The 18,511-nt window shown below is 52.8% G+C and overlaps 6 protein-coding genes across 6 annotated transcripts; 3 read left to right on the forward strand and 3 right to left on the reverse strand.

Annotated features, from left to right (window-relative positions):
• Window positions 1-37: 37 nt before the first annotated feature.
• On the forward strand, window positions 38-535 carry IUM83_09733 (60S ribosomal protein L12; the record flags this gene model as incomplete). Its single annotated transcript, XM_067934188.1, has 1 exon — window positions 38-535. The coding sequence occupies one exon, from the start codon at window positions 38-40 to the stop codon at window positions 533-535; it is 498 nt and encodes a 165-aa protein (XP_067799416.1).
• A 454-nt stretch (window positions 536-989) lies between these two features.
• Window positions 990-2,615, reverse strand: IUM83_09734 (calcyphosin-like protein; the record flags this gene model as incomplete). The annotated part of the gene is made up of 2 exons (XM_067934189.1): window positions 990-2,325; window positions 2,437-2,615. The coding sequence occupies 2 exons, from the start codon at window positions 2,613-2,615 to the stop codon at window positions 990-992; spliced, it is 1,515 nt and encodes a 504-aa protein (XP_067799420.1).
• Window positions 2,616-2,970: 355 nt separating this feature from the next.
• On the reverse strand, window positions 2,971-3,630 carry IUM83_09735 (Calcyphosin-like protein; the record flags this gene model as incomplete). The annotated part of the gene is made up of 1 exon (XM_067934190.1): window positions 2,971-3,630. The coding sequence occupies one exon, from the start codon at window positions 3,628-3,630 to the stop codon at window positions 2,971-2,973; it is 660 nt and encodes a 219-aa protein (XP_067799358.1).
• A 969-nt stretch (window positions 3,631-4,599) lies between these two features.
• IUM83_09736 (Zinc (Zn2)-Iron (Fe2) Permease (ZIP) Family) lies at window positions 4,600-5,651 on the forward strand (the record flags this gene model as incomplete). Its single annotated transcript, XM_067934191.1, has 2 exons — window positions 4,600-5,118; window positions 5,187-5,651. The coding sequence occupies 2 exons, from the start codon at window positions 4,600-4,602 to the stop codon at window positions 5,649-5,651; spliced, it is 984 nt and encodes a 327-aa protein (XP_067799419.1).
• A 317-nt stretch (window positions 5,652-5,968) lies between these two features.
• Window positions 5,969-6,238, forward strand: IUM83_09737 (putative secreted RxLR effector protein; the record flags this gene model as incomplete). The annotated part of the gene is made up of 1 exon (XM_067934192.1): window positions 5,969-6,238. The coding sequence occupies one exon, from the start codon at window positions 5,969-5,971 to the stop codon at window positions 6,236-6,238; it is 270 nt and encodes an 89-aa protein (XP_067799418.1).
• A 1,199-nt stretch (window positions 6,239-7,437) lies between these two features.
• IUM83_09738 (Retrotransposon nucleocapsid protein) lies at window positions 7,438-8,313 on the reverse strand (the record flags this gene model as incomplete). The annotated part of the gene is made up of 1 exon (XM_067934193.1): window positions 7,438-8,313. One exon carries the CDS (start codon window positions 8,311-8,313, stop codon window positions 7,438-7,440), a length of 876 nt encoding a protein of 291 aa, XP_067799320.1.
• Between the last annotated feature and the right edge of the window lie 10,198 nt (window positions 8,314-18,511).

Below are 18,511 nucleotides of genomic sequence, written 5' to 3' on the forward strand. Positions count from 1 at the left end.
GAAGCTTCTTCCCGCACCCGCATCCTCTATAAACACCATGGGCGCTCCACCTCCGGCTGGCGAAGAGAAGGTCGTCGTTCTGCGTACGGTGGGCGGCGAGGTTGCCCCCGCTTCGGCGCTGGCCCCCAAGGTCGGCCCGCTCGGTCTGTCCCCCAAGAAGATCGGCGAGGACATCTGCAAGGCCACCAAGGACTGGAAGGGCCTGAACGTGACGGTCAAGCTCACGATCGTCAACCGCCAGGCCACGGTCACGCTGATCCCCAGCGCCTCGTCGCTGCTGGTCAAGGAGCTCAAGGAGCCCCCGCGCGACCGCAAGAAGGTCAAGAACATCAAGCACGACGGCAACCTGTCGCTGGACCAGGTCATCGGCGTGGCACGCGTCATGCGCGAGCGCTCCATGGCCCGCACGCTGGCCGGCACGGTCAAGGAGATCCTGGGCACGGCTTCGTCGCTCGGCTGCACGGTCAACGGCGAGGCCCCCACGGAGATCCAGCGCCTCATCACCGAGGGCGAGCTGGACATCCCGGAGAACTAAGCTTGACGCACTGGAAGGACCTTTTTGCAGATGGACTCTACGCGGACGTGTAGAGGTTAAGGCGGAGGCTTGCTGACGCCCGACCAATACGACCCTGGGAACCTTTTTGCAGAGCGAAGACGTGCGTTGCGAGTTGGATTTGTGACTGTGGAGTGCAGGTGGCGGGACCGGCGGTAAAGGTATTGAGGACTGCGTGTGGATGTGTGCATGTGTGTATTTATGTGTGGGGATTTGTGCTGCCGATGATCGCCAATTCAACATACTTTAATATACTCTGATCCGGAATGAGGACAAAGTACAACAAGTTGAGGCACACAGATCCCCCCATACAACTGTTGAGCCGTGTATTTTGTTGTGAGTGTGATGTCTAAACATGCAGTTGAATTGTGGTTACTTTGGACTTGCTTTCATTTTCCTTGTTCATTGCATGAGACGCTCAAACTGTGGTGTGGGTCTAGCCGAAGACTATGGAGCTCGCGCCGGCGCCGTGCTGCTTCTTTCGTGCCACCTGCGGGTGGAAGCTCTCGTTCGAGCGCTTGTTAGCTGTGTCGCTCTCGGCCTGGACGTTGCCAGTCGTACTCACGGACTCGATGTCGTTGATGCCCTGTGCCTGGAGGTTGGCACGGATGGCCTCGACGTTGCCGGCGGCGATGCCGATGTCGTCCTTGACCTCTTCGATCGTGTGCGAGCCGTCGGCGTGCTTCACGAGCACGCGACGGCAAGTGGTGTTGGCCGACCAGCCCTCGCCGCCACTGATGTGCCAGGCGTTGCGGATCACGAGCTCAAAGTAGTCGTCGTCGTCGATGGACGCGCTCACGTTGGCGTAGTAGCGCACAAACTCGCTCGGGTGCACCTTACCGTCCTTCTCGCCGCCATCAAACGTGTCCAGGAACTCGAGCAGCACCTCGTCCTCGGTCTTGCGGCCCTGCAGCACATCGGGGTGCTGCTTGGCGCTGTACTTGGCCTTGATGTCGTTGAGGTCCACGACGCCGCTTCCATCCGCATCCAGGATCTTGAACGCCGTCAGAACCAGCTGCGTGCGGCGCTCGTTGAGCTCACCGCGCACAGCCAGCAGGAACTCGTCAAAGTCCACGCCGCCCGAGTTGTTCGTGTCAATGAAGTGGAACAGCTCCTCCACCTCCTTCTCGCTCAGCTCCAGCGCGTGCTCGCTGACAGCCTTGCGGAACTCGTCCAGACTCAGCGAGCGGTTGCCGTCGTCGTCAATGATGCGGAACTTGCGTCCCAGTCCGCAAATGCCTTTGGCTCCGTGCTCGTAGAGCGAGTCCCTCAGGATCTCCAGCGACTGCAGCACCGTCTTGGACCCGCGCAGCAGCGTGGCGGGCAGCACGTTGCCGCGACTTACCTCGAAGTGCCTCTTCACGGGCGCGCCGGACGCCGGGTGGGCGATGGGGCCAGCGAAGCCGCCCAAGTTGATGAGCGGCACCACGCCCTCCGCGAACTCGGCCCCCCAGCCGCCACGGACCTTCACGGAGGCCACGCGGGGCTCTCCGACGAACACCGCGTGCACCACGGGGCGCACGTTCTTGACGCTGATCTTGATGAGGCTCTGCGTGAGCGCTGTGCTGAGCGCCGCGAACTGCGCGTCCTGCGTGCTGAGGAAGCCGAAGCAGATGACGCCGTCGAAGCCGCCGAGCTCCGTGAGCTTGTTGGCCGCGTACGGCAGCTGCTCCAGCGACGCCACCGTGAACGTCTCGGCGATCACGGCCTCCGCCTGCGCCTGCAGCTTGGCCAGGCAGTTCTGCGACGCCGCGTCCACGATCTCCGCGTCGCTGCTGGTCTTGAGCAGCGCCACGCGCAGGGCGCCGACGGGCTGAGCACCCGCAGCCTGCGTCTGAGTCAGCGTCTGAGTCTGGATCTGCGCGGGAGCGGGAGGCGGCGACTCCATCGAGGCGTCTGGCTGCTGCTGCTCTTGCTGCTGCTGGTTGAAGCGCTTGCGGCCCGTGGGCGCCGGCGCTGAGTCGTCTCCGAAGCTCCAGTTGGAGCCGCCGCCCGGAGGTGCGTGCACGCGCGTGGTGGGGCGCTTGAGCTCGCCCATGTCGGTGCTGGTGAGCGTCGACATGGCCGCAGGTGCTGGAGCTCGAGTCCTGGCTGCTGGATAAAGGGGGAATGCCGCGGATCCTTTCGCTATGAGAAAATGCGGGCGTGTGATTGGCGGAAAAGATAGACATGGGTACAGTTTTCGGCAACACTTGCGTCAATCGCACTGGAATCGACTTTGAAGCGAGCGAAGTGAATTGAAGGCGACAAGGGGCGTAGGCTGACCGTGCACTCGAACTATGTAATCTCTGATTCATTGGCTTACTGCAGAACCCTGCACCTGCAGTAGCGGAGCATCGCACCAGCAGTGTTGCTTCCTCTCTCGCCGCTTAGTACCGCCGTCTGCTACACGCTGGGCCAGTGTCTGCCTGCAACTTCTACTTGGATCCCTTGAATCCGCCGAGCTGCACCAAGGACACGACGCCCTCCGCGAACTCGGCGCCCCATCCCCCCTTGATCTTGACCGACGCTACGCGCGGCTCGCCAACAAACACCGCGCGCACCACGGGGCGCACGTTCTTGACGCTGATGTCGATGAAGCTCTGCGTCAGAGCGGCGCTCAGCGCCGGGAACTGCGGCTCCTGCGTGTTGAGGAAGCCGAAGCAAATGACGCCGTCGAAGCCGCCGAATTCCGTGAGCTTGTTGGCCGCGTACGGCAGCTGCTCCAGCGACGCCACCGTGAAGGTCTCGGAGCTCACGGCCTGGCCCTCGAGCTTCTCGAAGCAGTTCTGCACCACGCGGTCCACAAGCTCCGCGTCGCTGCTGGTCTTGAGCAGCGCCACACGCACGGTGCCCTCGGGGGCCTTGGCGGTCGGTTGAACGGGCGCTTGGGCAGCAGCAGGGGCCGCGCGCGGCGACTCCATCTTGGCGTCCTGCTGCGGGGTCTGCGCCGCCGGCTGGTTGAAGCGCTTGCGGCCCGTGGGTGCGGGCGCCGAGTCGTCTCCGAAGCTCCAGCTGGAGCCGCCGCCCGGAGGCGCGTGCACGCGCGTGGTGGGGCGCTTGAGCTCGCCGAAGTCGGTGCTGGTGAGGGTGGACATGCTGCTGGAGGATCGACGCGAAATGAAAAGGTGGCAAGATCGGGGGATGCGGATTGGAGGATACGAATGAAGGATTTCGGCCAATAGGAAGAGGTCGGGCAAATCGTCAAGCCGACTTGGCTACAGCGGCCTGCAGCTCCGTCGTCATTGCTTGCGGGCGTTGACCCCGTAGCTCACATCCAGCTCGCGGATCCTCAGCTGCTTCTTGACTCTGGTGTTGTGCTGTGCATCACATTGTGATGCAATCACTGAATGCGAGCGAATGGGTGCTCCAGCAGGTTCGAGGCGGAATCTTCGTGGGTTCTTGAAGACTGCCATGAAGATGCCGCTGGCGACGTTGCTGAACAAGAGTACATGTAACGTTAGCGCGTGCTTGGTGGTCAAAATTTGCGACCCAAGTCTCGTAACTCAAGTGCAGTCTACGTATAAGATGCCGCTGCACAAACGCCGGCGTTGCCTTGCAGTAGCTTGGCGGGTTCTACTGTAGCCGGAGTGTCCAACCAACGCGCTCGGCCGAAGAGGAGGGTCTGCAAGGTCCCGGACGTTGAAGTGCTCGTCGGCAGCCTGTTAAACAGTGCCGAGTGCATCCGACGCGGGTGGCTCACCGCAAGCAGCGTGATCTGCATCGCTTCACGCTGCAACAACAGCGACTGCGCTCCTGACACGAGCCGTCACAGCCACGTGGTGGCACCACCAGCACAGCACAGATGCGAGCATGCAACGTGTGACTTTTGGTCCGAACTCCCCTACCCCTCCATTAATTCGTCGCCTGTACGCCTAAAACGGCGCTCAAATATCCGGTCGACGCACACAAAAACGCGCAGTACTCGTAGCGTCGTCCAAATAAACACGTCAGTCTCTCCCCCACACCGCCACACCTCGAAGCCAGCAGCAGCAGCCCAACGGCTCCGCTCACTTTGCCTCCTGCGCCTGCGTGTCTTCCTGCTCCGTCCGCCTGAAGCCAGCCGCATGGAGACCAGCGTGGCCATCAGCAACGTCGAGCCGCTCGAGACGCTCGATCTGCCCGTCGACAGCGACGCCGAAGTCATGAAGCAGCGCTCAGGCAAAGTCTCTTCGTCTTCCTCCTCTTCCTCCTCTCAGCAGCAGCAGGATGACGACGTCGCCAAGCCCCTCATGGGCTCCTCGCGCACCACCAAGCGGCTGGCCTACGCGCTGGCCGTGGCCATGCTGCTCGTGACCTTCTACAGCTTCCCCATGCACCACCACTTCCACGGGCGCGGCGGCAAGAACGCGCGCTACGTGTGGTGGTGCGGCTGGCTCACGGCCATCGCCACGGGCATCGGTGCGCTGCCCTTTTACTGGATCCGCGACCTGGACAAGTACTGGCTGGGCATCTGCAACGGCCTGGCCGCGGGCATGATGATCGCGGCCACGGGCTGCCTGTTCTACGAGGGCTGGTACCTGCCGCAGGCGGCCGACTACGCCGTGTCCGTGAGCTACCGCCTGCTGCTGGGCGCGTTCCTGGGCGTGCTCTTCATCAAGTTCACCAAGGTCTTCCTAGAGGACTACGAGGACGTGTCGGTGTGCGGGCTCAGGGCCTGGACGCGCGCAAGGCGCTGCTCATCATGGCCGTCATGACGCTGCACTCGGTCTCGGAGGGCATCGGCGTGGGCGTCTCGTTCGGCGGCGAGGGAGGCATCCGGCGCGGCCACATCGTCACCATGACGATGGCCATCCACAACATCCCGGAGGGGGTGGCCATCAGTCTGTCGCTCGTGCCGCGCGGCCTCAGCGTCTTCTATGCGGTGCTGTGGTGCATCATGTCGAGCGCGCCGCAGCCGATCTTCGCCGTCCCGGCCTTCCTGTTCGTGGAGCAGTGGCTACCCATCCTGCCATGCGGACTGGGCTTCGCTGGCGGCGCTATGGCGTACGTGGCCGTGCAGGAGCTGCTTCCGGAGTCGCTCGAAGACACCAAGTCCGTGCCGACCACCGTGTCGGCCACTGCGTTCGCGTTCATGGTGTTCCTGACCATCCAGATCGCGCTCAGCGGCTCGATCTAAACGGAGCTAGACGCAGTGCCTAGTGTGCGTGGGGATAGATGTACTACTTGTATTTTGAACGCTATGACAAGCCGCCAGACGAGAGACGCAGTGAAGTGAGCACCAGAGGATTAATGACGCTACCAAATGCACCTCCAACTATTTAGCCATCGCAACCATCAACGAAGAAGAGAGGTGTTCATCGTTGCCGGTCACGACTCGATTCGTATCGAGGCGTAACGGTCTCGTGATGGATCATGAGGCGTCGCAGAAGCCAGACCTCGAACGGCCACAGTCCGTCGAGAACACAAGCCAAGAAGGAGCCAAGACAAACCAAGATGAAGCTGCCCACGTTGTTCCTCCTGGCGCTCGTGAGCCTCTCGCAGCTGGGCGGCGGCGCGGCCAACGAGGCCACCGACATCATGCGGCGCCAGCTCCGCGTGGGGAAGGCCGTGGCCTCGCTCTTCGAGAACCAGCACCAGACGGCGCGCGACCTGCAGGAGCGCATCATGCAGGATGAGGACAACGACGACGAGGTGCAGGCCGAGCCCACCAAGTTCCGCATGCGCCGCCTGCGCTCGCCCAACTACGTGGAGATCATCGAGTGAGCAGCGGAGAGAGAGAGAGAGAGAGAGAGTGGAGAGAGAGAACGCCCGAGAGCAGAAGGAAGGCAGGAAGGAAGGGTCGATGCGACCCGGTCGCCAAGCTTAGGAGCGAAAGTAGTGTCGTGCATGTACCTAATTCAACAACAAGAGCATGGTGTCCGTCTAGCCGAATAAAGATCGGCTAGCGGCACCTCATTGCCCGTTAATCCTCACCATCCAGTCCGTTAACCTAGCACCAGAAGTACTTGTATTGGTACGTTTGCATGAATAATGGGCGGTAAAGCGTCTGGGGCAAAGATCCACAGCGTCCGATGCGAGGATCGCACGAAACCAATACTTAAGTGGCGATGACCGGCGTGGCTTGATCGTTTGGGCATTTCTCAATCGAAAAATGACCAACAAGAGGTAAGATACTCGGACATGAAGACCAGCGCAGCTCTTGTATTTGTCGCAGTGGCGGTGGCTCTGACTGCATCTACGTCGAATGCAGTAATTCGAATCATGAGATCGCCACCGCCTGCAGGCGGACCAGACGAACTTACTAGGAGCGAGGGTTCTTGCCTCGGACGGAATCGAGGAGACGAGTGCCTTCTTGGGTGGGCGGTGGAGAACGAGATGCTGATCGGGGAGAGGAGTGTTCTCGCTCAGCAGGGTGCTGGCCAACCCGAACCGGACATTGAGGAGGAGAGCCTCCTTGGAGACAAGAAGCGAAGATTTCTTGCTGATGATGGACACGGTCCGTTGATGATGGCGCTTGCAGATGACAGCGAAGCTCGGCACGATCAAAAGCCGTGACGACTTTCTGCTTGGAAGTAGACGATATGCCTGCACGCTCGGCATCCGAGGGTATGATCTTAGCAACAGCTGTCTGTAAGGCTTGACACGTAGAAGGCCGCGAGTGAAGATGTACCGCGATGTGGAAACGTGTAGGTAGTTGGACGTAAATTGCAAAGTGATATTAGTTGGTTAAGGCCTTGTGGCCGGCCGTCTGGGCCAGTGCCCAAGGCGGTGCTAAAATGAATGAATCTGATTGGTCAATCCACTTCAAGTTGAAGTGGGTTGACGTGCGCTATACAAGAGTAAATGTACACGACAGAGATCATGCACCCTAGTGCATGTTCCTTACTTACCCACTTGTCTTTGCGTAGTGGATGTTGTAGTTTAGATGTGCGGGCCTTGACGTGCTCGTCACGTCTCGGTCCTTACATCCTCCCGGGTTTGACTTCACGTTGACGGCGCTTGAAGTCGTCGACGAGAACTTTCCAGTGAGAGACGTGCTTGATGTCTTTCTCGAGTTCCCACGAAGATTCGTGATCTGGGAGACCATGCCACTTGACAAGCCACTCAATCTTGCGATTGAACTGACGCTTGCGTAGAAGTTTCTCGACAATGTGGAGGTCTTCTCCAGTGTCTTCATTCGTGATGATGCGAGATGCTTTCGGAAGAACACGAGTCTCAAACTTGTCCGGGTTGGAGACGTAATGGCTGAGAACGTCTACGTTGAAAGTAGGGTTCAGTGACTTCATACTGCGTGGCAAAATCAGACGAGCAGCGTTGTCGTTGATCATGCGCTTGATAACGAACGGACCAACTTTACGAGCGGCTAACTTTGCACGTTTGACGTCAATGTCTTTCGCAGCATGCTTGAGTGGAATACGGCGTGTATCCAGCATAACCAAATCTCCTTCCTTGAATTGCACATTGCTACGGTGTTGATCGTAGTACTTCTTTTGCGATGCTTGAGCCTTGAGTAAGTGCTCCTTGGCTTTGCCAATAATCTTGTCACGTTCGTCCTTGAAGCGATTTGCATACTCAGACAGTCCTTGTTGTACTTGAACTGTGGTAGACAGCGTAGGAAAAGTTCCGAAGGGATTGCGTTCCTGACGCCCTGTGTCTACTTCAAATGGCGAAAGTCCTGTAGAGGCACTGACTAGCGTGGCATGAGCATACTCAATCGTTCCCAACTTGGCAGCCCAGTCATCACCATGATACGAGACCATGCAACGAAGTGCGTCTTCTAGTACCAGGTTTTGACGTTCGGTTTGGCCGTCAGCTTGAGCGCGATATGACGTTGTCATATTCAATTGTACACCCATGACCTGCGCGAGTGATTTCCAAAAACGCGATGTGAATTTGGGATCACGATCACTGATGATCACTGCAGGCACTCCATGATGCCGAACGACATTGTCGAAGAAATAATGAGCGATTTCTTCGGCATCATCAGTAGTGTGAACGGGACAGTGGGGGGGTTCCCACCGGTAACTCTTGAGTAGGCGTTTTTGAGAACCTAACCTGATTCAATACTTTCCTACTCAATAACCCGTCAGAAGGTGCGGATTTTTGCAGTAGGATTTCTGCTACTGCAAAAAATCTTGAGTAGGGGGCGGGGGAGAAGGTCTCATGGCGAAGAAGAAGCAGCAGAATCAGCAGGGCGAATCTCGTGCGCGAGGGCCTAACTGGACTACAACGGAGATCCTGAAGCTCATCGAGGCATGGCGAGTTGAGCTGGATACCCCAGCAGAGAAGGGGGAGTCAACGGCCCTTCTTAACAGGCGAGTATTCGAGCAATTTAAGACGCTGTGTGGTGGCACCACGTCTCGCAGTGAGAAAGCAGTCATCGACAAGAAGAACAACTTGCCTGTTGCGTACAGGCTCATAGTCGCAGTTAACAACAACCGTGTGGTCGGATCAACCGGCCAGCCTTGTTTGTTTGAACTGTCACGTGAGCAAAAGAAAGCCATCAAGGCTGCTAACAAGACGGACGCTCGCAATGCCGACATGGATATAGCGTATTCAATGCTTTGAAGAACATCTTAGGCGGTGATGACTCTGTCGAGCCTTCTGCTTTAGTTTCCTCTACGCCTACCTTTGAGAGAGAGGATAGTAGTGCTCCTCGTCAGACATATATTGCGGACTTCGCTGAGAACAACCAAAACACGGATGCAGCGCAATCTTCATACAGTGGTGGAGACAATCCACTGGTACAGGCATTGCCACTGAGCAAGTACTGCACTGCTTCATCAGTGTCGTCACTGTCCTCGCCGCCGCTAGATGATGCGTAGCCTCGAGACAGAAACCTATGCAGAACTACTAGCGTTCCGCTAGCCAGCTCTTCCATCGTCAAGCAGCTCTTTGGAATGGACGAAAGGCCGCGCCTTCTCAAAATATGCCGGTGGAAACACAACTCATGATTTCGCTGGATTTATTGAGTCGCCAATCTTGAGTAGCCTACTAAAAATTTGCCGGTGGGAACCCCCCCAGTAGATCGGACGCTTGGACAACTTGTCCACGACGGTCATGATAGCATCATAGCCATCTGATTCTGGCAATCCAGTAACGAAATCCATGGAGACGACTTCCCAACATTCCTTTGGAATCGGAATTGGAATCAACTTGCCATTCTTCTTGGCATTGCTGTGCTTCCAACGTGTGCATGTTTCACAACTTTGCACGTAATCAGAAACGTCTTCATGAAGCGACGCCCAGTAGTACCATTGCTTGATACGGAGGTACGTACGACGAATTCCTGGGTGCGCGGCAATACTGGAATCATGAAATTGCTCAATAATCTTCGTTCTTAGACGATTGCGCTGCGATCTCGGGACACAAAGTCTCATCATTTTGGACTCCTTATCGTCCGTGAATTGCACATAAAGCAATTGATCCTTGAGTACGTATGGATCATGCGGAGTACGATACTTGTCACGAAATCCAGGATCAGTGCGGTAGGCTTTGATGAACTCTTCTTTGAGATTCGAAGTCCATCCTAGCGAACTTGCGTGTTGCATTTGCACGACCGATGTGGCAATCTCAGCATCTTGAACAGGAGTGTAGAGGTGACCATCGGAAAGATCATGTAAGGCGATGTGACCAGCAGGAACATCCGTCATCTCCTCCCCCGAAAATTCAACAGGCGAGAGAGCTGCAGATATCATGGTCGTATTCACCTTCTGGGAGTCCCCATCATGTTGCTGTGCACGGTAGCGTGATCCAAAACTGTCACACTGCGGTGTACACGTATGAAAGCTGATTGTATTGATAGCGGGACGCGCAACACTCTGTGAGGCTGGAACAGTCGCAATTTGACTATCTGGAGTCGATAGCGAAGCATTGACTGTGCGTAGATCGAAAACTCGATGTCGGTTTATCACTTTCAGACTCACAATGCTGAAAACTGATTGAGCAGACAATTGGCGGATCCAATTGTGGTGATATCAACGCATTCGGAGTTGAATCCATCGGAGGACGGGACAGTGCATCAGCTACGACATTCATTGATCCTTTCAGGTGATGCAGGGTGAAGTCGAACTGAGCAAAGAAGGTCAAGAAGCGTGCAAGCTTCGAGGAAACCTTCGGGTGGTGTAACAACCACTGACATGCACTGTTGTCCGTGTAGATGTCGAAATGACGACCATAGAGGTAATGACGCCATTTTTCCAGCGACAGCTTAATTGCATAGAGTTCCTTCTCATGGGTAGGCCAATTTTGTTCATGCACACCCAACTTCTTGGAGAGGAAAGCTAACGGATGATCATGTCCGTTGTGCTTTTGCGAAAGTACTCCACCAACACAATATCCTGAAGCATCGGTTGTCACGATGAACGGAAGAGAGAAATCCGGTAAAGTCAGGACTGGGGCGGATTGCAATGCTGATTTCAGCTTGCTGAAGGCGATATCATGCTCTTCATTCCAATTCCAAGTATGGTCCTTCTTGACTAGAGGTCCAAACGGTAAGGCGATTGTCGCGTAGTTGTAAATGAAGCGACGGTAGTAGCCTGCGAGACCCAAAAGCTTTGCAATTGCTTTTGGTTCATTGGAATTGGCCAATTGGCGATCACTTCAGTTTTCTTGGAATCCACCGCAATGCCTTGACTTGACACGGTGTGACCCAGAAACTGAACTTGATTCTGCCCAAAATGACATTTCGAACGATGACAGTACAGCTTCTCTCTGCGTAACACTTCGAAGAGCGTGCGGAGATGCTGCAGATGCTCCTTCATGTTCTTGGAAAATACACAAATGTCATCCAGATACACCACGATAAACGGATATTTGCCTAGTAGGACACGCATAAGACGTGACCAGACACCTGGCATTCCAGCAAGACCCATTGGCGCAACACACCATTGGTAGGTCTCAGAATGAGTGCGGAACGCTGTGTACTGACGACTTTTCAAGGCAACCCTCATCTGATGGTAACCTTGTGCGAGATCCAAGACTGAGAAGATGATACATCCATACATCTTGTCAAATGTTTCGTCAATTCTCGGGAGTGGAATTCTGGCGATGATCGTTTGCGAGTTGAGCCAACGATAATCAATCACCCAACGAATCGGTAACGTGGCGTTTCCCGACCGTAACCACTCAGCTCGAGAAAGTTGTTTCCCTGATTTCGGGTCTTTCTTCGGGATACCAAAGATGTTGGAGACCCAAGGCGAATCGGATAGTTCGATCCAACCTTTCTTCAACTTTTCTTCGACAAACAGATCAAGGGCATCTTGTTCTGTCTTCGAGAGCCGAAAAGGTGCGCGTGTGCTTGGCATAGCATCTGACTTCATGTCGAGCTCGAATTCCACGCGTCGATGAGGAGGTAACCCATCGGGTAAAACGTCTGGAAACACGTCAGCAAACTCATCAAGGAGAGGCACAATTTCTTGTGGTTCTTCCGTGACGGGTTGAGCTGGAGTAACTTTGACGCGGTAAATCTCATCATAGTCATGGTGCTTGGCTTTAGCTTTGAACTCAGCACCAGATACTTCTACCTTGCGCAACACTGGTTTCATTCCTTGCGGTTTGAACTGCAGGTGATGAGTACGCCAATCAATAATTGGTTGGTACTTGGTAAACCAAGGTTTTCCGAGAATGACATCGTGTTCAGGGCTCATAGACCATTCCAGGACCTCTAAGTCTCTGAATCGATAGCCATCCATCTCAATAGTGACCTTGCCCTTGTGAACGGCACGTTTCTTCGTTGTGCTTCCGTCAAACAAGGTGACTTGAGAGATCATCGTGTCAGGAATAGTATCCACCAATCCAGGACGAATGACATTGCATGTGGCTCCCGTGTCTAGCATAATGGTGACACGTTTGCCTTCACACAGACCTGGCTTCCGAATCAACTCATTCGGAGCTGGTAGTGACTGGATGGTAGCAGCGTTGAGATCATTTATCTCAACAACTTCAACAGACTCTGGCTTTTCTGCTGCCAAAGTGTGAACAGCGAACTGACCACGCTTAGTGTCAGACTGATAGCTGTTATTCGTTCCGTGCTTCTGTCGATTTTGAAGCTTGAAGCACTGTTCAATCGTGTGACCAGGCTTCTTACAATACCGACACTTCTTTGAGTTGCCACTGTTACGGTTGTTGTTCTGAACAGGGCGACGATAATTGTCACGGCGTGGGTTATGCACATGACCAGTGTCGATTTCCATAGGCTCAGGTTCATTCTCAGCAGGACGCTGTGGAGCCGTGTTGGAACGAGCGAATGACGTGGAGTTGGAACGGCCAAAATATCTTGGAGGTGTCCAACGACTCTTCTGAAACGGACCAGCACGAAAGTGCGATCTGTCATACTCGAGTGCAACTGAGAGAGCCTCAGATACCGTCGTGCAACGACGATACTGAACTTCTTCTTTCGTGGGACTAACAAGACCTCGAATGAAGTACGTGATCTTGTCAAGCTCACTCATGTCCTTGACTTGCATGATAGCAACGCGGAACCGAGAGATGTAGTCCTCCAAGCTAGAACAACGTTTTGCTTGAGACTGTACAATCGATCTCGAAGGCGCTCCTGAAGATCCAGAGGAACGAATTCCTTCGTGAGCTTCTGGATCAAATCTTGGACATCACTGACGGAATCCCTGCAAAGCATGTACCATGCAGCAGCATTTCCTCTGAAATTGGCAGTCATCATGGCAATGATGCGCTTACTCTGATTCTCATCTTGCCAATCAATGTTCTTCGCCTCAAAGTAATGAATAACTTGGTCGAAGTACAATTCAACTGAGTCACCCATGTTTCCATAGAAGCGAGGTAGGCTTATACCTTCAACTTTGACCTCTTTGCGTTGCGAAGTCAAAACGTCGATTAGTGCTTGTTGTTTCTGCACCATTTCGACCACAGACTGTGTCAGACGGTCAGCAGACCATCCACCAGGATTTAACGAAGTCATGATAGTGTAACTTGAGCTAAAAGCTGGTTAAAGTTACGCTACGAATGTACAGCTGCTAGCTACTAGAACTAGAGCTACAACGACACTGTCAACAGCTACTCGAACCGGGCGCGCTTGGTGCTGATAACGCGATCAACGAAAGCACGAACTTCGGTGTCGATGCGGTTGGCACAGGTGTTCAAGATGTCGACGGTTTCGAAGAGAAACAGTCCAAACCCAGGCTCGATAACACGGTCGAGGTGAGTTTCGAAAAACGGAAAGAAAACTTCACGGAGATGCTCCGTCAAGCAAGTAACTTCGTACTGCAAATGGGTAGCAGCACGAACTGCGAAAGCGCGTTGAACGGCTTGTTCAATGGTGAGAATGCGACGATTTTACTGATCTTCGTCCCACTCACGAGCAGTACGCTTAGGCATATACTGGAAAAATACCCGAAGCTTACGCCAAAGCTTACCCGAAAATTACGCGAAAATTCAGGAAACGACTGAAAATTACGCGGATTCTCAAATTCGGAATTATACGGATGCTGGGGTTTAGGTAACTACTGATTGGCTGAGCCAAAGTGCAATTACACTAAAACAATGCGAAAAAAGTTTAAAACAACACTTAAACAACGCTATTTAGCGCTAATTCAAGCGTTGGCGCTTTGCCTTGTAATTGGATTTCTTCTGATCGAAACCCTGAACAAGTAGCTCTTCCTGTTGAGCCTCTTCAAGTGCTCTTTTACGCGAGCTCTCCTTAAGTTCACGGTCGAATACAGTAGTGAGTGTGTTATGAATACGCACTACTTGTAAACTTAGGATACGGCAAGCTTCTCGATAAAGTATACGCTCGGACTTAGAGTGAAAACTCTCCTCCTGGTCCTGTAAGTGGTGAGTTAAGCTTGCAAGGCGATTAACTGAGTTTAATCCCTTAATACGAAGTCGATCTACTGCTTGTAGATTAGGATCTGGGTTTGAGTTGAGGTTTTTACTTTTTTGGTTTTTCACCTTGGTCATACAAGGCCAAAGGTTTCCGCAATATACTAGGCTTACGTGCGGGAAGGTGACTAGTGACGCGAAAAGCGTTAAACTAGTACAAATCCTTCGGATAACTAACCGTTAGCAATAAGCGTGAGGCTAGTTAGCGTAATCGACTAGCGAAAAGCGTTAATGTCGATTATGCAAGACTTTACGGCTAGCGAAAAGCGTTAATGCCGCTAAGTCAGGGAACACGTAGAGTAGCAGTAAGTGCGAAAGCAGTAACCCTAACCCGGATACTGTAGCAGTAGTCAGCCGAAGTAGCGAGTCGAGTCGGTCGATTGAAGATCTTCTGACCACTTGCCCGGCGAAAATGACCGTAAGTGCTACCAGATGTAAGGCTTGACACGTCGAAGGCCGCGAGTGAAGATGTACCGCGATGTGGAAACGTGTAGGTAGTTGGACGTAAATTGCAAAGTGATATTAGTTGGTTAAGGCCTTGTGGCCGGCCGTCTGGGCCAGTGCCCAAGGCGGTGCTAAAATGAATGAATCTGATTGGTCAATCCACTTCAAGTTGAAGTGGGTTGACGTGCGCTATACAAGAGTAAATGTACACGACAGAGATCATGCACCCTAGTGCATGTTCCTTACTTACCCACTTGTCTTTGCGTAGTGGATGTTGTAGTTTAGATGTGCGGGCCTTGACGTGCTCGTCACGTCTCGGTCCTTACATGTCTGTAAGACTGATCTCAAGAAAGTCTCGAGTGAGGTTGATGCACACGATAAAGCCGATGCCACCACCCCTGTATTACTATCAGTACGTCTGTACACTTTTCTCTGCGGTGGTAAGACACTCGGTCCCCGAGGCAAAGATCCGCAGACACTGACTGTGTACGGGGATGCAGGTGCATTCTCGAATGACGCCCTTGGCGAAAGTCTACTCTAGCAACTTTAGCGCTCCAGCGTGTCCTGCTTCCTTGGTCACCAAACAGTAGCAGGAACAGTATAAGCTACATAGTAATAGAAAAGACACTTGAGAGGTAAACGTCCGATTTCAAAGTGATTTATTACTAGTTAGTTACACGCACTACTCAACCGTAGCACGAGGAGGAAAGTCCCTGACAGAAACCCCCCTTTGGCCAGTTGTCATCCATTGGATAGTCAACAGGTCGATCACAACCTGTCCGATTGACAGAATGGTTCTTGGCAAGCAACTTGAGTTCATCTTTCTCGGATGTTCCTTCGGACATTCTCATATATTCCTCTTTCTGGTTTATGCCGCAGGAAGTCTAGAATTAACGCAGTGTACTGTGATGGAGCGTCGCCGTGTTCGTCAATCCGCCGAGGAGCCGACACAAGCGGATCTCCTCGAGCCGTTGATGGGGGACGACATTGATGTCACACAAACCGATGCGAAGACCCGAAGCTTGAGGGCGCAGTGGCGGGCGCCCGTCGAACACTTGAGAGGAAAATTGGAAGTTGAAAAGTGATTGATTGAATCGTTAGTTTGGCGTCGGTTCATTGCCGCCGCACAAACAGTAGTTCTTGGCGACCTGGACACGCAAACAAGTATTCAGGTCCCATCCTAAAGTCTATCAATCTCAGATCCTAATTCTATCCTGATCTACCAATGAGAATCTACAAATCCAAAACGTAGCTTGATCCAAATATGCGATTCGCGTCCCATAATCAAAAGTTCGGCTCGAAAACTTGATTCTTGCACATCTCAAGGATTTTTAACCAATGAAGTCTCATGAAACGCCATGTTTATGCGTCCCATAATCATGATTATTCTTGATACTGACCAGTAGGATAGCATGTAACGAATATAACCCATGCAATGTTTTATTACGCTGTACCGCGTAAACAGAAATGTATGCATTAGCAATTGACGTGGGAGTCCTCTGCCATCTCATTGGCAGACGGACGTCCACGTCACATGACCTCCCTTCCTAGAAGACCCCGCTATTTCGAAGCTGGCTTTCTCTTCTTCTTCGTTTCCCAGTACTTGTCAATGAGACCTGGAATCTGATTCAGGTTCTCTACTGGTTCCCACGTTGCTTCTTCGCGTGATTCACCAAGCCACCAAATCCGGTATTGGAGTTTCTTCTTCTTGTTACGATGACCAATGACTTCGTGCACAAGTTGACCTTCCGTACCGTCCTTCAAAATCACTTTGTTCACACTTTGGCTCCGTGATTCATCACTGCGATATGTCTTGAGCAATGAGGTGTGAAATATGGGATGAAACTTGAGACCCTTCGATAACTTCAGCTCGTATGAGTCACGATGAATTTGTTTCACAACCGGGTAAGGTCCAATAAACCGCGGTGCGAGCTTCTTTGACTGTGCGAAGCCTTTATGACGAATGTCCAAGTTTCGTCCATCTAGGAGTACCATATCTCCAGGTTTGAAGTCTTGAGCAAGCCTGTTCTTGTCGTAGTAAGACTTCATACGAGTTTGTGCTTCACTCATTGCATCTTGTGCCATCTTCAAAATTGCATCTTGCTTGAGCAGAAATTCTTGCGCCGATTTGTGCAACTGTTCAAATTCCGGGTCCCTAGCCACATCATCTGGCATATAGGGCACATATCCCAGATCAGCCTAAACGGTGACATACCGATTGAGGAATGAACACGTCTATTGTACGCGAATTCAGCGAGATGCAAATATTCATCCCAGTCATTTTGGAATGGGTTCACAACACCCCGAAGATAGTCTTCAATAAACCGATTAGTACGTTCGGTCTGACCATCAGTCTGTGAGCGAAAGGCAGACGACAGATTGTGGGTCGTCTCCAAAGTCTTGATCACTTCTTGCCAGAACTTGGACGTAAATTTGGAGTCTCTGTCAGAAACGATCGATTTCTGCACGCCATGGTCTTTCACATAATTGACCATGAATAGCGCAGCAGTCTCTTCTGCTGTCGCATTTGTATTTGTTGCGATGAACTTCGCACGCTTCGTCAACCGGTCCACAATAACCATAATGGCGTCTTTTCCGGTTTCCGTGCTCGGCAGTGCAATCATAAAGACCATCGACACATCAACCCATCTACCTCCTGCAATCTCCAAATGCTGTAGTAGTCCGGGCGGCTTCGTTTGGCGTGCCTTATTCCGCTGACAACGTTCACACGTGTTGACATAACGTTAAATGTATTTCGACATCTTGGGCCAGTAATACTTTTTCTGGACACCCAAGTATGTCTTAAAGTATCCGGGGTGACCTGCCGTGACCACATCGTGGTTTTCACAAATAACACGGTTCTTCAGATCTTCATTATCCGGATTACCAGTCGAGCATTTTCATCATCTCTCGTTTGGTAAAATAGCAATCCATTCTTCACAGAGTAGAGTAGTACCTCTTTACCACTAGTAATACTCTGCAACAACTCCTGAACTGTCCGGTCGGTAGGGTACAGTTGTTTGGCCGAGTGCGTCACAGTCGCACTTGGCGTTTGGATGCTAGTAATAATTTCACGGTTTCGAGCAGCTTCGATGAGCTCGCTGAGACTAACTAGCGGCTTTATGCTCAAAGAGTGGGTTTCGGGACATTGCGTCCGACACTTGATTACTTTCTCCTGGAATCCACTTGAACTGCGGTTGGAATTCAGCTAGCTCGTTAAACCAGTGCGCAACACGACGATTGGTTGTCCTTTGCGTCAATATAGTCTCGATGCTCTTGTGGTCTGTCTCCACGGTAAATGGGCGATCGAGAAGGTAAACCCTCCACACGCGACGGGCATGCATGATAGCCAGTAACTCCTGCTCACGAACATGGTAGTTGAGTTCCGCTGGTTTCATTTTGCGTCCTGTGTATGCAATCGGATGCTTCAACCCTCCCTCGTTTTGAAACAAGACTCCCCTATGGCAAAATTCGAGGCATCCATACGAATACCAAACGGTTTGTCGAAATCAGGAAGTTGTAGTACAGGAGGGGTGGAAAGACGGCGTTTGAGTTCATGGAAGCATTCCAACTGATGCTCAGACAAATGTTACATTTCCTTTGGGCGTAAACCCTTAGTACTTTCGTGCAGTGGGCCTGCAAATTGTGCGAAGTCGGCGCAAAAACGTGAGACGTAGACAGTCGTACCTAAGAAGCTTTCCATTTGTTTCTTGGTACGTGGAATCGGCCAGTCGCTGA

The sequence above is a fragment of the Phytophthora cinnamomi genome (genome assembly GCF_018691715.1).
Source record: "Phytophthora cinnamomi strain GKB4 chromosome Unknown Contig5, whole genome shotgun sequence".
Lineage (NCBI taxonomy): Eukaryota > Oomycota > Peronosporomycetes > Peronosporales > Peronosporaceae > Phytophthora > Phytophthora cinnamomi.